This window comes from Vicia villosa, linkage group LG1 (genome assembly GCF_029867415.1).
Source record: "Vicia villosa cultivar HV-30 ecotype Madison, WI linkage group LG1, Vvil1.0, whole genome shotgun sequence".
Lineage (NCBI taxonomy): Eukaryota > Viridiplantae > Streptophyta > Magnoliopsida > Fabales > Fabaceae > Vicia > Vicia villosa.
In genome coordinates, this window is record NC_081180.1 from 138,085,546 (window position 1) to 138,102,906 (window position 17,361).

At 33.3% G+C, this 17,361-nt stretch overlaps 3 protein-coding genes across 3 annotated transcripts; 2 read left to right on the forward strand and 1 right to left on the reverse strand.

The window, feature by feature from the left end:
- Positions 1-3,014: 3,014 nt before the first annotated feature.
- Positions 3,015-5,156, forward strand: LOC131617917 (peroxisomal membrane protein PMP22-like). Its single transcript, XM_058889187.1, has 7 exons — positions 3,015-3,216; positions 3,340-3,438; positions 3,517-3,618; positions 3,707-3,782; positions 4,515-4,585; positions 4,685-4,770; positions 4,851-5,156. The coding sequence occupies exons 1-7, from the start codon at positions 3,145-3,147 to the stop codon at positions 4,900-4,902; spliced, it is 558 nt and encodes a 185-aa protein (XP_058745170.1). The 5' UTR covers positions 3,015-3,144; the 3' UTR covers positions 4,903-5,156.
- Positions 5,157-9,506: 4,350 nt separating this feature from the next.
- On the reverse strand, positions 9,507-10,054 carry LOC131655466 (uncharacterized protein At4g04775-like). Its single transcript, XM_058925335.1, has 2 exons — positions 9,908-10,054; positions 9,507-9,830 (listed from the first exon to the last, which is right to left on the reverse strand). The coding sequence occupies exons 1-2, from the start codon at positions 10,052-10,054 to the stop codon at positions 9,507-9,509; spliced, it is 471 nt and encodes a 156-aa protein (XP_058781318.1).
- Positions 10,055-14,357: 4,303 nt separating this feature from the next.
- Positions 14,358-16,601, forward strand: LOC131617926 (peroxisomal membrane protein PMP22-like). Its single transcript, XM_058889197.1, has 7 exons — positions 14,358-14,665; positions 14,783-14,881; positions 14,965-15,066; positions 15,163-15,238; positions 15,483-15,553; positions 15,652-15,737; positions 15,971-16,601. The coding sequence occupies exons 1-7, from the start codon at positions 14,594-14,596 to the stop codon at positions 16,023-16,025; spliced, it is 561 nt and encodes a 186-aa protein (XP_058745180.1). The 5' UTR covers positions 14,358-14,593; the 3' UTR covers positions 16,026-16,601.
- The last annotated feature ends 760 nt before the right edge of the window (positions 16,602-17,361 follow it).

Below are 17,361 nucleotides of genomic sequence, written 5' to 3' on the forward strand. Positions count from 1 at the left end.
TGTTATGCAAAAATCGAACCCTTTAGCAACTATGAAGATTGAGGATATTATAGAGTCATTATAGACACATGCATAAGTTGAGGATTCTTGAAAAAAATAGAGTGCAAGAGTCAGTTCAAACATTGTGGGATAAACTTTCAAGAAAAATGGAGGTTTAGAGAGGCAAAAATACAAGAAGATCCGATAAAAGTTCAAAAAATATGTATGATTAAGCTCACAGAAGACTCCTTAAAAAATAGGAGAAACTTAAACCTTATCCCATGATATATTCTTATTTTTGAAACATTGAGATTTTAAATATTTTCTATTTTAAAAATCTGTTTAATTAATTCCATTAAAAAATCTTAAGGTGACTATTTTCTATTTATAATCTCGACTATTTTCTATTTATAATCTCTATGGTTAAAAATAAAAATATATCATAGGATAAGATTTCATTCATGGATAATAGTTCTAGTTAGCAGAAGGGTGTGTTATATGCACTTAGAGTGCTCTTCATTAAATCTTTTCAAAAGAAAACGTTTTTTTTTTTTTTGGTATTTTCACTACTACGAGAAATCACATTTCATATCGGTTGAAAAGTGACTTTTAACTCGGTTAGGTGACAGAGGTAACATAGAGTGTGATGAAAAGTGCGTCACTTTTTTTCTCAGACTTTTAACTCGGTTAGGTGACAGAGGTAACATAGAGTGTGATGAAAAGTGCGTCACTTGTTTTCTCAGGCCACTGCTCGTCGAAGTGAAAAATGGTACTGATTATAAGTTTGATTTTCAACAATGATATTTTTAAAATGGCGTGTTGGAATGAAAACCTTGTTTATTCTCTTAATTGGAATGATAATCGATGCGAAAAATAATAAAATGGTAATCCATTATATATATATATATATATATATATATATATATCTTATATATATAATATTAATTTATAAATATCAACAACTTGTTTATATTAATATATATAAACAAATAAATATATTGAACTATGGACCAACAAGTTACACTTATTTAACTCAATGGGCATGTATTGGTTGACCTACCCACCCACCTAAATATTTTTTTTTATTATAACCTTTATTTTTATGAAACATAATGTAAATGACATTTTTTTACCACATTTTCATTACATTTTATGAAACAGAATTTAAATAACACATTTCTGAAATAAAACTATACATTATATGTACCAAAATGACACACATCTTGTACCAAAACTATACATTATTTACATCATAACCAAGACACAAATTATGTACCAAAACTATATATTATTTACATCAATACCAAAATGATACACATATTATATCAAATGGTTAACAAACATGAAAACAACCAACATGCCAAATCAACGTGCATGTGACTCATAAAACTCAAGAACGTCATATATCTGGATCTATGTGCTTACAAGTATCGTCAAGATGATTTAAGAAAGATAGTTCAAGCACTCGAAGATGCACAAGATGGTTGATTAAGTTATCCTCCCGAGAAAAGTTATGCTCTTGAAAATTTAGACATCTATTTAAAATCAACTTTATGGTCAAACGACACTCAAGTGAAGACTTTTGTTTCAAGGGTCACGAGTGGTTTAACCTTCCAACTCTCAAATGATGGTAATCAACATGAAGATATTTCGAGCCTCATTAAGAACATTCAGGACTCTTGTATGTTGATAAACTCAAATATAATGATGTGAAGACTTGAAGCTTCAGTTGTGAAAATGAGGAAGTGGGAAAACTTGTCTGATCGTGTTTATCTGAGTGATTAGTATCTTGTAATAACACAAGGGTATTTCTTGAAATACAATGGCAAAATCACACACAATAAATATTTGAGAAGCATCTCATATTTTACTTAAACCACCTAAAAATGTTTTTGAATCTTAGTCAGTCGATTAGATGAGTGTATGATTGATTGAAAAACTTTTTTCTAATTGACTAACCGATTGTACTTTGGCTAAGTTAAGTCTAAAATAGATTGGGACGGTCTCTTTATGATTGATGTTGACTAAATATCAAAACCTTTTATTTGTGGATTGAAAAATTGATTCGCGAAGATCAATAATCGATTATGATATTGATTTGTCTCATTGATTGTGAAAAAGTTTACATCACGCTTTAGCCTATAAATAGAGAATTTCTTTTTTCACTTTTTATACTTTAGACTATGTTTGGGAGTTTGGAGAGGAAGAGAGGGGAGGGCTTTAGAAAATAAGAAGAATTGGGTGAAAAGGATAAAAAGATTTTAGGTAGGAGGGTTTTGGAGGGTTTGAGTTTATTCATAACACCAAAAACCCCATAAAATGGGGGAACTCAAAAATTGTATTGAAGGAGGGTTTTGAAGGGTTTACAAAAATTTTCCAAATATCTTTTAGGTTGTTATAGTATTCTGAAAATTAAAAATTTAATAATGATAATGACTCTTTTATCATTCTAAACAAAATCATTTTTTCAAAAAATATCAAATATTTTCCTATATTTTTTTAAAATTTCGTTTTTGAAAGTCTTTCCCTCTCCTCCCCTCCAAACTCCCAAATATAGCCCTTAGAAAACAAGTTTTGATCTCACTTTCATTTTTCTCATTATTTTTGCTATATCTCTAGTTTTTCTAACACGTATATAGATGTAGTATATTGAAAGTATTTTTGAATCTAAATGAGAATTTCTATTCCGGGAAGAAGACTTATTTATAAATTTGTATTTCTCTTTCATGATATTTCTCTCTTTTAAAGGTCCAATAAACAACTGTCAACAATAACTAACAATGGCGGAACACGTAATAATGTAACCAATTATTTAATTTTTGTATCTATATCTTTTGAAATAGATCTCTCATCTTCTAATGAAAAATAGAGAATCTATGTTATTATTCATACATAGCCCAAATTTCCATTTTCCCATTTATGTAATTCCCTATTTGCCATAAACAAATAGCTTTTCCAGTGCACACGTTAATGTTAATTAAAGGTAACAGTCGTGATTGACGTCTATAAATTTTCTCATATTTGCCACCTACCCCCTGCCATTAATAATATAATAAGGTGGCAACTTAGGCTAAATTAGCATGCCAACTATGTTAACCTCACTGTCAACCCGTTTTATGTTTCTTTAAATAACAACAAATACAATCTCAGGGTTGATCAATCACCATGTCCGACATAGTCAATGATGCTTGGAAGAAATATCTCTTACAACTTCAGCTTCATCCCCTAAGAACAAAGGTCTCTTCTTCTTTTCATTTCCTTTTACTCTTCTCATTATTATATTCAAATTAATTGTTATATTGAAGAGTTTCATGAGGTTGATGAAAATAATAAAGTTGTGTGTATGTGTTGTTATGTTAGGCAATTACTGCATCAGTTCTAGCTGGTTTTAGTGATGCTGTGGCACAGAAAATTTCTGGAGCTAAGAAGCTTCAGCTCAGAAGGGTGCTTCTTTTCATGGTATGTATGCCTATTGTAATTTATTGTAGTTGAATTTTGAAGGTGTGTGGGAAATTAAAAATTAAATTATTTTTGCAGCTTTATGGTTTTGCTTATTCAGGACCCTTTGGACATTTTCTTCATAAATTGATGGATAAACTTTTTAAGGGAAAGAAGGGCAATGAAACTGTTGCTAAAAAGGTAGTATATGATTAACTGTCCCTTAATTTACAAGGATAATATTTTTTGTTTTATTAGGTTCTAAATTCTAATGAATGAAATATCATAGGTGATTCTTGAACAAATAACTAGTTCTCCATGGAACAACTTTTTCTTCATGATGTATTATGGCTTGGTCATAGAAGGTATGTGTTAGATACATACATGCCCTTATTCAGGATATCAATAATGATGAATCTGGTTAGTTAATAATAAAAGTCATATGTAACTGCAGTTTAAATAGAAATTAATTGATTAGGAGAGTGAGCGAATGAGAGGTTATTTAGAATTTGACTGGAAAGGAGTTAATTTGAGATTAGGGAAGGTGCTGACCCTCAAAATTCTGCGATATCATTGATATCATTCTGTAATTCAAAGAAACTTTCTCTATTTTCTTTTGTACATCGGTTGGTTTCTAATAGTATGCTCGTGCGCATTGAAATTCATAAGGATCCCACCAAGCTTTAGTGGAATTCATTTTTAAAATAGCAGGACGCATTGGAATTTCAACCAATAGAAGGGAATGTATTGCTGGCATTCCTGTAAAACTTATTATGTAATTGCAGGATGTTGGTCATTGTTGCTTCTTTATTCATAACTCTGGTTCTGCGACAATCCTGTTGTGGTTGAAGTCAGTATGTAAAGTTCAAATTTATCAATATGTATAAGTCAATATATGTAACACTGACATCAAAATTATCATTATTCATAAATTAATATGGTTTCTTGATCAGCAATTTGTTGCAATAGAAAATCTAGACCTACTATCCCGATATTCTGTGCAAAATTAGTTGTTTTTTTCTATCGAACATATCCTTAATATGATGAACTGAAGATTATAGAACAATTTATAGAATTAAAGTGAGGTTGGTTTGCAGGAAGACCTTGGAATCTAGTAATGAACAATGTAAAAAACAACTACCCTTCTGTCCAGATGACCGCGTGGAAGGTATGAAATTGTCAGCACTCTTCTTCTGTTTGGCCAATGTAACAATTTGAATAGTTAGTTTATGGAGGGCGTGACTGATTAGTCTTTTTGAACACGCAGTTTTGGCCTGTCGTTGGTTGGGTGAATTACCAGTATATGCCTTTGCAGTTGCGTGTATTATTTCACAGCTTTGTTGGTTCATGCTGGTAAGTTTATCTATTTTCACCTTCTTAAAGCTAAAACAAACGAGCCATTAATGTTTCTCTGATTTTCTGTCTTGAATCAGGGCAATCTTTCTGAATCTGAAAGCAAGGTCTGGTGCTATCAAGAAGGCCTAGAAACGAATAGTCTTCAACTCTTTTGGGATTGGAAATCTCCCATTCTTGTTAATAATAGGGTCATTCATGATAATTTATAGACCATATTGAAGTTAGACTATTCTTACTTTTGTTTGCTATGACTGTGGAACTTAATTGGCACAATAGTGAAAATATGAGTGGTTGGTTTACTGGCCATTAAATTGATATGGTCTCATTGATAATTCATGTTCCCCTTTTACCGATTATTTAAACTTGGTTTCATTACAAAATAACAGAGGGAGATAAGTTCTTTGCTGCGACATTAGAGTATCTCCAATGGAAGAACATCTTTTAGTTATTTGTGTGATATTTTGTTGGTCCAAATTGCCACATTGCATTTAAGCAATTCATAAGCAATCACAATTATTTTTGTTCCAATGATAATTATAAATAAGCAATGTATATTAGGCCCACTAATTTCTATTATTATATTTGCACTACAATTGACAACCACCATTCATTACTATTTCAATTGAATTGTCTCGGAAATAATAATATTTAATATTAAGTCATCAATTTTTCAAGTTGTTTCATGAAACTCTATCTCTTATATTTATGCAATTAATGGTATCACATCATCATTCTCCAATAATAAAAAAAAATGGGTTAATAGCATTTTTGCCCCCTGCCATATGACCTCTTTCTAGTTTACCCCCCTGTAAAAATTTTTTTCGCAAATGCCCCCTTGCCATTACAAGATTCCATCAATTTGGACCTTCGACAGATCTGGCACATGCCAAGTGCCTATGTGTCCAGCTGAGTGACATTTTTTTTTATTTTTCATTTATTTTAAATGCCAAATAATTTAATTACACGCCACATCAGTATTCCATCACTTATAATATATTACACAAATGTGGTTCATTTTTGGTCCTTCCAATTTGACCTAGCTGATAATCACCATTGGAGCTGCTCAAGCTTGCTAAGTGAAGCATTTCGTGCCCAGAAGAAGATAGCAACTGAAGTGACGGTCATCCCTAGTCTCGAAATGGATTCGCGTCCAAAGGTATGTGGATTTTTTCCCTTTATCCTTTCTTATTTCATTCTTTAGGTTTAGGCTAATGTTAGAGTGCTCGTTACAGATTCTGGGTAAGTTCACTGTTGTTATTCATCATGGTGGGGAGTTTGTTAAGGAGAATACTGTGTTTTACAAGGGTGGAGTTGAGTCAACTGTGTTGAATCAAGATATAGAACATTGGGGTATAGAAGAAGTGACGGAAATGGTAATCGAATGGGATACATTAGAGATGAATTTAGGGTTTGGACCAAACTTGAAGGTATAGATGAACACTTTGTTGAACTTAAGAGTGATGATGGAACATTGGATGTTGCTACATTTGTTGTAGGTAACAACACTGAAGCACACATATTTGTGGAACATAATGTGAGGGACATAGGAGTCCATGTTGTGGAGCCTAAGTGTGTTGAGATGGGTCTGGGTAGGGATTCTAGTGATGCTGAAAGTGATGATGAAGCAGAACATGTTAGGTTTGATGACTCTGAAGATGAGAGAACAACTGCAGTGGATGATGGTTTTGAATGTTTTGAAGTAGAAAATCCCAAAAATTGTTCACCTCGAATTGAAGTTGTTGGGAAGTCCTACAGGTATAAGAGGTGTGCCTCAAAGAAGATGACACCAAAGAAAAAGCAGAAGATTCTAGTTGGAGCACCTGGATTAATAGCCAAGGAAATTAAGAAAAAGGAATCTGAAAAGATGGAAGAAGACAAATATGAAAGTGATCACTTGGGTAGCTCTGATCCAGATGCATCTGAAGATGAAAAAAATGCCAAAGTATGAGAAGTTTATGAAGGAGTAGCTTGGGAGGGATTATGAGTTTAAATTGGGGATGGAATTTAATTCATTGGTTGATTTCAAAGATACCATAATTGAATGGTCAGTTTTGAATGGGAGGGAAATTACCTTTGTGAAGAATGAAAGAGATCGGGTAAGGGTAGAATGTAAGGGCAAATGTGGGTTTTTGGCTCTATGTTCCAAAGTGGGTTCCAGCAAGACATATCAAATTAAAACATGGGTGGGGACCCACAGTTGTGCTAGGGTTTTAAACAATAGGTGTGCTAAGTCTAAGTGGGTAGCAAAGTCTGTTGTAAACAAGATGCAGTCAAGTGAGAAAGTGAAGATATATCATTCAAGACATGAGGAAGACATATTCAATAGGGATTACCCCAAATAGGGCATGGAAGGCAAAGGAGATTGCAAAAGGAATTGTTGAGGGGGATGCTGTTAGACAATATGCAATGGTTTGGAGGTATGCTGCAGAATTAAAAAGAGCATGTGCAGGAAACACAGTGAAGATCAATGTAGAAAGACCCATTCCATCTATTCAGCCAAGATTTGGGGCTTTCTATTTCTGTTTGGATGGCTGTAAAAGGGGTTTCATTCAAGGTTGCAGACCATTTATTGGTGTGGATGGATGTCACTTGAAAACTGATTTTGGGGGTCAACTGTTGATAGCAGTGGGTAGGGATCCAAATGACCAGTATTTTCCACTAGCATTTGGGGTTGTTGAGACTGAGACCAAAGAAAGCTGGAGGTGGTTCTTACAACTATTGATGGAGGACATTGGTCAAGATAGAAAATATGTCTTCATCTCAGACCAACAAAAGGTATTTCTAAATCTATTTGTATACTTGTTTTAGAATGACTTTGTAAATTTGATTTGTGAAATCTGAATATATGCAGGGTTTGGTAAGTGTTTTTGAAAAAATGTTTGAAAGAATTTAACACAGGTTATGTCTTAGACATCTGTATGCAAATTTCAAGAAGAAATTTGGTGGAGGTACTCTGATTAGAGACCTAATGATGGGGGCAGCTAAGGCAACCTATTATCAGCTTGGGAAGAGAAGATGGTTGAACTAAAGAAAGTTGATCCAAAAGCTTGTGAATGGCTGATGAAGGTGCCTACAAAGACATGGTGTAAGCATGCCTTTAACATTTACCCTAAATGTGATGTATTAATGAATAACATTTCTGAATCCTTTAATGCAACAATACTATGTGCTAGAGATAAGCCAATTTTAACTATGTGTGAATTGATTAGGAGCTATCTCATGAATAGGACTGCATCTACTGTTACTAAGCTAGAAAAGTGGACACATAGGATTATGCTTATTCCTAGGAAGAGACTAGATAAGGAGGTATTTATGAGTGGACAGTGGAATCCAACTTGGTGTATGAATGACCAATGGGAGGTTAAGCATGCCTATAATGGTCAATAATTTGTTGTTGATGTGGGTAAAAGAACATGTTCTTGTAGGTTTTGGGAGTTAGTAGGTATTCCTTGTAGGCATGCTTGTGCAGCATTGGCCTATAGGCAATTTAAACCTGAAGACTATGTGGATAATTGGTATTCTAGGGAGAAGTATGGAGAGGCATATAGTGTTGCAGTTAGCCCAATTAATGGGATGGATATGTGGCCACCAGTTGAAGCAGATGAGTTACTTCCTCCATTGTATAAGAAAGGACTTGGTAGGCCTAAGAAGCTTCGATTCAGGGAGCTTGGTGAAGGAGGTACAAGAATGATGAGGGTTGGAGTAACATATAGGTGTACAAAGTGTGACAAAATTGGGCATAACTCAAGAAAGTGTAAGGCTACAAGTCAAAATTCGGCTGCCTTGAAAAGAAAGGTACCATTGCATTCCATTTGAATTTTAGGTTGTAATGTTTTTGAAATAATCCTGTTATTAACCTGTTTTCATTTTCAGAGGAAGGCTCCTAGGAAGAAACCTGCAGTCAACAATGATGCTGAGGTTGCAGACCATATTGATGAAAAGGTTGCAGATCCTATTGATCAAGAGGTTGCAGACCCTGCTGATGGACATGATGCTGATCAAATGGAGGAAGAAGGACCTGTGGTCGAGAAAGATGAGATGCCAACTGAAGCCCAAGGTCAAGAAAATCCCACTACCGCTGCCCCAAAGGTGGTGAAGAATCTCAAGGTCAAGAAAAAATTGATTCTTACTGGACAGAAGAGATCAAGTAGCAGGCTGAGGGTGCTGAAAACTTTGACACAACAGGGACCTGGAACTAGTGATGACCCTCTTGTCATTCAAGAGGATGAACATGGTACATTAACTCAAGAGCATACTGAAGTTGGCTCAGACCCAAAGCTAGGGACTTGTCTCAGGGCTATGAAGTCTTGGAATGAAATCTCAAAAAATTAGGAACTCAATTTGATTTGTTTTGGCTATGTTAAGATTATGTTTGTTGCAACTATGACAGATGAACAATTAGTGCTTTTTTGATTATGTATTTGGTTACGTTTGGAATATGTCACAATTATGACATATGCACTTATGGTGCTTTTTTGATTATGTATTTGGTTATGTTTGGAATATGTAACAATTATGACATATGCACTTATGGTGCTTTTTTGATTATGAAGTTATGATTATGAATTTGAAATGCTATAAGATATGGTTTAGAAACACCATTACATTGCACCAAAATTATTACACCATTCAACTGAAATGATACATGTTAAAGAAACACCATTACATTGCACCAAACTCAAATGAAACATGGTAAAGAAACACCATTACATTGAAAACAAAGTACACAACAGTTAACACATCTTGTAGACAACAAACAACAACATCCAAGATGCTACCAAGGCCACCATCAACCTGAAGTTTTTTTTCCTTTCAACATTCAGCAACTTTTTCAACTTTTCAACCTTCTTTGAAGATGCCTCCATGCCAAATTCTTTGGAAAACTCCTTTCCAAACTCTTTCCCAAACTGTAATCCAAAAGCTTTCATTTGATCAAGTGTGAATTCACTGTTGTTGATAACCAACTCTCCACCTCTGAAAACTTCTTTCTTTCCACCTGTCATAATGTTTTCCATGACTTCATCATCCCAAAGAAACAAATCGCATGATGCATCACTCTACAAAGCCAAATACACATTTCACATGGATCAGAATTGGCACTATACTCTATTTAGAACAAAGAAATAGAAATCACCTTTCCACGATTCTTGCATCTCCAGAACTTCCTCCGAGGGTTTTCGTGTGTGTTTGAGACAAACATCTTCATTGATTCGTTGCATCCACATCTGGGTATTGATCTACCGATTGAATTGCCAACTGACGAGCTCCTGGTAGCTTCCATTTTCGTGCCCTAATTTTCAGTGCTTGGCTGAAGAAGACGAGGTCCAAGGTTGAAGATGATTCATAATTATAACTCTCAAATACCGATGTGGCATGTAATTAAATTATTTGGCATTTAAAATAAATGAAAAATTAAATAAATGCCACTCAGCTGGACACATAGGCATTTGGCATGTGCCAAATCTGTCGAAGGACCAAATTGATGGAATCTTGTAATGGCAATGGGGCATTTGCAAAAAAAAAATTTACAAGGGGGTAAACCAGAAAGAGGCCATATGGCAGGGGGCAAAAATGCTATTAACCCTAAAAAAATGAAGGAACATAACTTAGAAGTTAAACAATCTCTAAGTTTCCACCATTGGAGAACTTATAATCTTTGTTACTTGTTCTTCTTCTTTATATTAATTTCTTATAGGAAGTTCTTTTATATTAATTTAATTTTTTTTAGGTACAATTTAATAAGAAAGAGATTATTTTGACATTTAATTCCTATATATACACTAAATGTCACTGTTCGCAAATGTGATTAAGTGTGAAATCCATAATTTTGACTTTTCTTTATATTATATATTTTCTCTCCAAAATAATTTTGGTTAATAGCATGTAAAAATTTGGTTAGTATATTTTGTAGTTTGGCTAATATGTATCCTACATTAAAAACTAGTCTTAACTGAAAAATTAATTAATGTTGATTAATTGAGTGTTATAAGTTAGTTAATATAATTCATGATTTGGTTATTAGTGTCATGACATTGAAAATTAAGTCTTACGTGGTAAATCAACTTTAGTTAATGTTATATATAAAATGGTTTATACAATTAATGAGTTCTCAAATATTAAAATTAAAAAAAAAATCAAAGTTGTTTAATGAAGTGCAAAAATTAGTTAATGTATTTTATAATTTAATGTGAGAATATAGTTAATGTTAAATATTTTATTGGTTAATCAAACAATCAAAGTGTTTAATGGATTATAAGTAAAATAAATGATTATCAATATATATTTTTGTAATTAATATATTTGTGAAGTTAGTCAATAACTCAATCTTATATTTCTATTATAAAATAAATTAAAAATATATATTTGTAAAAAAAATTATTTTTTATTTTTTATAAAATAAAAAAACACTGTTCACCGTATAGATACACGGAACTGTGTTAATTGTGTCAAAATTGGGTGTAAGATTCACTCTATACTTAGAAATGGTATTGTCACTAACAACTCACACTTGTACACTTTGACAATGCAAGGTGAAAAAATATGCACGATTACCCTTAGTGCATAATTTCTCCAGGTTGATTTCACACCTTCTGTAATTATATTTCTTACAGAATGCAATTTTACATCAATGTGCTTAATTCTCTAGTGGCACACTTGATTCTTTGCCAATTTTATGTTACTTTGCATTTTTTTTACACTTTTCTTTCTCATTAAATGTTTTGACATCTCTCTCTTCCATGTTGCTTCTTTAGTACCATCTTTAATTGCTTCTATCACAATAATAAATTCATCCTCTATCGTGGATGAGGATACTACATGTTGAAATTACAATTTTAACTCACTATAAGACCATAAAACTTGAACACATAATCGATCAAGACCTTCTTGAGTCCAAATAAACAACACATTTAGAACTAACATACCCAATGGCTTTAAATCTGACACTGTCATGTTTATCATAATTCATTATTACATATAAAATTCTCTTTAAAAACTTGAGGATCCATTTCAATTTCTCCAAACACAATCTTCATGGATTTTTCATGTACATGCTTAAAAGGCTCGAAACATAGGCCAAACTAGGCCTAGTTTATATATCATCAAGTACATTAGACTGGCAACATAATTTGGGTAGGGAACTTTATCCATGTAAGCTTGTTCCACAATTATTTTGGGTGAGTGTTAACATGAGACCTTGAAATGTTGTACACTAGGAGTTATTACAACTTTTAGTTGATTCATGTTGAGTATTTTCACCACCTTCTCCTAAGCTTCACAAAAATGAAAACAGAACTTCCTAAGAAGTTTCTTAGGTCTCGCATTCCCAAAAGTCTACAAGCAACCTATATATCCCTCATCTCAAACTCTAACTTTAACATTTCTTTCACCCTTTTCATTTATGAATTTCTCTTATGTGCAACAAGCATGTCATCTACATAGAGAATTAGGTAAATAATTTCATTTAGTTATGTCATCCTCTAGTAGTCACAAGTCTCATACTTGCTTCTATGGAAAGCATGAACAAACATGAAACTGTCGCCACTTCATCCAAGGAAGATGTGGGCCTCTAGGCAAGGGATTCATGAAAATATTCCACCCTGGGACCATTTCAAATGCTCCCACGAACATTTCCTAGTTTAGATGGACAACCTTATTGGTCGCCTCGTTGAAATGAGCGAGGTACTCCCTTAGATACTTTGAGGGGCCTTAGTGAATGTTGAAAAGGCTAGTGGCGATCATCTTTCTGTGTTTGCTAGGTGCAAACTGGTGGACTAGTTTCTGTACTAAGTCCAGATAACTAGTGATGGAGACTTGAGGCAGACCCATATACCACCTCTTGGCCACATCTCTGAAGGTGCTAGAGAGGAGCTTGCATTTCAAGAAGTCAAAAGCTTCAATGATTTCCATTTGCATCTTGATAGAGATGACATGTTCATATGGGTCACTTCGCCCATCAAACTTAGCCAACGAATGTGGCTTAAAATTCTCAAAGACGCGCGCCTCCCATATCTCGTATCAGAAAGGCTAGGTGTCTAACATCTACTCCTCTTCTATAAGGTCAAACTTCTATTGGCACTGCTAGATATGGATAACGTTTCCTCTAAAGTTTAGTTCTAGCGGCCTAGGTCATCCATGATAACACACATCTATACCATGACACTTTCCTCGCCTTCGAATTCTTCATTGGCCGGAGTTGTTGTCTTTTTGTTCACATGATGAACATAGAGGTTGAACGTGGGGACATTCCTCCGGTTGAATATTTCAATGGTGGCCCAAGTCAGTTTAACCAAAGCCCTCACAGTGGACGCGAATTGTACTTGTTTAAAGTATAATACGTGACACCCCCTAGTGATTAAGGGTCGTCAGTGGCTTTTAGTGTTTGTTGTATGGTTAAAAGATAACTCACGTAGGTAGGTGAAAAGTTATGTGTATTTAGTATTTGAGTGAATGTGAGATTTTCCTTCTCAACTTTAAGGTTGAGGTATTTATAGCTACATTAGACCTGGATCCTATGCCTCTTGGTAGTAGCAACCACTTTCGAGAGAATGTGAGAGTAGACAGTTAATCCCTTGTTATTCAGAAGAGTGTGGTTAATTTTCTCCTGACTTCTTCCACACTGTTTTGTATCAGGAATACGTCACTTTCCACATTTACATGCTTCAGGTGAGTCACCCTGAAAATGGGTGATATTTAGGGAAATTATGCCGCTTCTAGTAAATGAACGCTCGATCTAGGATATGGACAATCAAGAGGATATTGTGGGCGGATGCTACATCAATTGTCTCTCATGCTGCCTCTAGTGAACCCTTTAAAAATATCTGAATACAAACATATATTACATCGACCAGTTTTAGTGTAAACTAAATTTTGTAAAGAATAAAACTAAAGGATAAAAATAGAAAGTAAAAAAAAATGTACAAGAAACAAAATCAAACAAATAAAATTGATTATTTAAAATCACAACCTCGCTTAGAATAAAAACTAGGGTTAAATATGTTTTTAGTCCCTATAAATATGCGACCCTGCATTTTTAGTCCCTATAAAATTTTTCTTCAATGAATGGTCCTTCTAAAATTTTTATACATGCAATTTCAGTCTCTGCTATTTTCTAAAATTTAAAAAACTGTTTAATTAACCTTTAATTTTTAAATTTTTGAATAATTTTTTTTATATATGTTTCGAATACTGTAAAATATTTATTTATCAAATTTTAGAATTTTTTAAAACGAGAAGAATTAAATATGAATTTTTTAAATTTCAAAAAATAATGATAAAAATAATGAAAATCTCAACTTAGAAATTAAATTTTGAATTTTTTTTTCAGGAACTTTTTAAAACATTATGAACATGTCTACAAAATAATCATTCTAAAATACACATTGGTTTGAGAGTAGGGACTGAAATTAGGTGCATAATAATTTTATAAAGATCATTTATTGAAGGAAAATTTTATAGGAACTAAAAATGCTTTATAGAAACTAAAATCGTATTTAACCTTAAAAACTACTATAAAATTAAAACCAACAAATAGTATATTTATATGAATCAACATGTTTAACCCTAACCTATTTTTTATCTTCTTTCAAAGCCCCTTCATAGAAACGTAAATATGTTTGTAGCATTGCTAAGATATGAATCTAACTAATTAATTTTTGTATCTATATCTCTTTAAGTAGATCCCTCATATTCTAATAAAAAATTGAGAAGATCTTTGTCATTCATATATTCTCAAAATTTCCATTTTCCTATATGTCCTTTCCATAACAGAAAACAAAAAACAATCTCGGAGACAGACACGATCCGGGGTTGATCAATCACAATGTCCGACATAGTTAACGATGCTTGGAAGAAATATCTATTGCAGCTTCAGCTTCATCCTCTAAGAACCAAGGTCTCTTCTTCTTTTCATTTCCTTTAATTCTTATTTTCAAATACATTATTGTTATTTTCAAGAATCTAACGTGGTTGTTGAAAATTATAAACTTTTGTGTATGTGTTGTTATGTTAGGCAATTACTTCATCAGTTCTAGCTGGCTTTAGTGATGCTGTGGCACAGAAAATTTATGGAGCTAAGAAGCTTCAACTCAAAAGGATTCTTCTTTTCATGGTATATATGGCTATTCCAATTAAAAACTATAAGTTATTATAATTTGAAAGTAGTTGAATTTTGAAGATCAAATTATTTTGCAGCTCTATGGTTTTGCCTATACAGGACCCTTTGGACATTTTCTTCATAAATTGATGGATTCACTTTTCAAGGGGAAGAAGGGCAATGAAACTGTTGCTAAGAAGGTATATATGGTTAACTTGGTCTATCCCTTAATTTATAGGGATAATATGTTTTGTTTTATTAGGTTATAATGAATGAAATGTCCTATTAATTACTAGGTGATTCTTGAACAAATAACTACTGCTCCATGGAACAACTTTGTGTTCATGATGTATTATGGCTTGGTCATAGAAGGTATGTGTTAGGTTCATGCCCTTGTTCAGGATAGTAATAGTTAATATTAGATACAGACCATCAAAGTTCTGCGATAATATTTTGTAATTCAAAGAGAGTTTTTCTATTGTCTTTTGTATATCGGTTGGTTTCTATCGGTATTACTGATAGAAACCAACTGATAAAAATCTTATCCTATGTATGGTAGACATCAGTTTAGACATCACTGCTTAGAGCTTAGTATTAAAGTGAGGTTGGTTTGCAGGAAGACCTTGGAATCTAGTAATGAACAAAGTAAAAAAGGATTACCCTTCTGTTCAGTTAACCGCGTGGAAGGTATGGAAATGTCAACAGTCTTCTTCTGTTTGGCCAATGCAACAATTTGAATAGTTAGTTTATGGAAGGCGTAACTAATTAGTTTTTTAATCGTGCAGTTTTGGCCTATCGTTGGTTGGGTGAATTACCAGTATATGCCTCTGCAGTTTCGTGTTTTATTTCACAGCTTTGTTGCTTCATGCTGGTGAGTTTTCTCTCTTATTTGCTCCAAAAGTTATGAATAAGCATCATTGGTTTGTTGATAGTTACTGTGAGATATAGGAATGAAATATGCATTACAAAAGGTTTATTTTTTCTGAGAAAGTATTGATGCTACTTTTTGAATATAAGTATCATGCATGTTAGTAAGCTTTTCTGATTGGCAACATGTGAAGTATGAATTATTTGATGTACAAGTGATTTCCTTTCTTGCATCAGGGGAATCTTTCTGAATCTTAAAGCAAGGTCAGGTGCTATCAAGAAGGCAGAATAGTCTTCAATGCTGATAGGCCGTAAGCGCACGGTTTATATCAATCTAGTAAAATTATTGTTTCACCGGGGATTAGTGCGATTATCAATTCTTTCTTTCTGTTTTGATTAGATAAAAAAGGAGTCAATAGTGGTTTAGTTATTTTAAAGGTTTAGAATATCACAATTTAATGCATCCCAATAAAAATCATAGTTAGTTTTGATTATCAATCTCATTGAGAAATATCACATTCTTGTTAATACTGGTGTCATTCATGATAACTTATAGGCCATACTGAAGTTAAGACTTTTCTTACTTCTTTTTTGCTACGAGTTTGGAACTTAATTGGCTCAATAGTGAAAATATGAGTTGTTGGTTTAATTAATGTTATCAAATTGTCATGCCCCATTGTTAAGCATGAAGATGATATGATTAGAGAAGTTACTTGTGTACCAAGCTAAATCACTACATTGTAACTCTAAGTTAGTTATACCTAACTCTCATAAGTTAGTTATGTGGAGGTTAAGAGTTAGTTGTAAATGTAACTAACTCATTATATTATATATAGTCAATATGATAGCATTGTAGATTTCGTATTTATGAAATGCAATTCCTTTCTACATTGAACTCTCTCCTTCTTCTTCTATAATGGTGTTCATGTTTTGAACTTTCACATGGTATCACCATCGCCACCGCATTCTCTCACTTTGCTTCACAAGATTCATTATTTTTCCCTTTCATTCATCTCCATTAAGCTTTTCAACAATGAATGTTGAAAGTTCATATGGCACCAACAATGGTCACTCTTCATCACACCTTAACAATGGTTTTCCTTCATCTTCAAACCCTAATAAAGGTTATCAAAATGCTAGAAATTAATCCCAATAAAAATCCAACTCTTGTTCTAGTTACACCCCTGTTGAATGCTAGAAATTATCACTCTTGCTCCAAATCTATGATAATGGCTTTAAGGTCCAATAACAAGCTTCACTTCATCAATTGATCGTTTCTCAGACCATCGGATGAAGATCATGATTTGATAGCTTAGGATAGGTGCAATACTATGATCATGTCATGGCTAAACAATTCAATCGAGACTGAAATTTCGCAAAGCATCTTGTGGATGGAAACTGCATCCAACACTTGCAAGGAGTTGAAAGATAGATTTTATCATGGTGATATATTCAGAATCTCATACATTCAGGAAGAGATTTTCACTTTGAAACAAGGTGATTGCTCCATCTTATCTTACTACACAAAATTGAAAATGTTGTGGCAAGAATTAGATAATTTTCACCCCTTTCCTTCTTGTGAATGTGCCATTTATTGTCTAGCCATTGACAAAATTCGAGGTTACAAA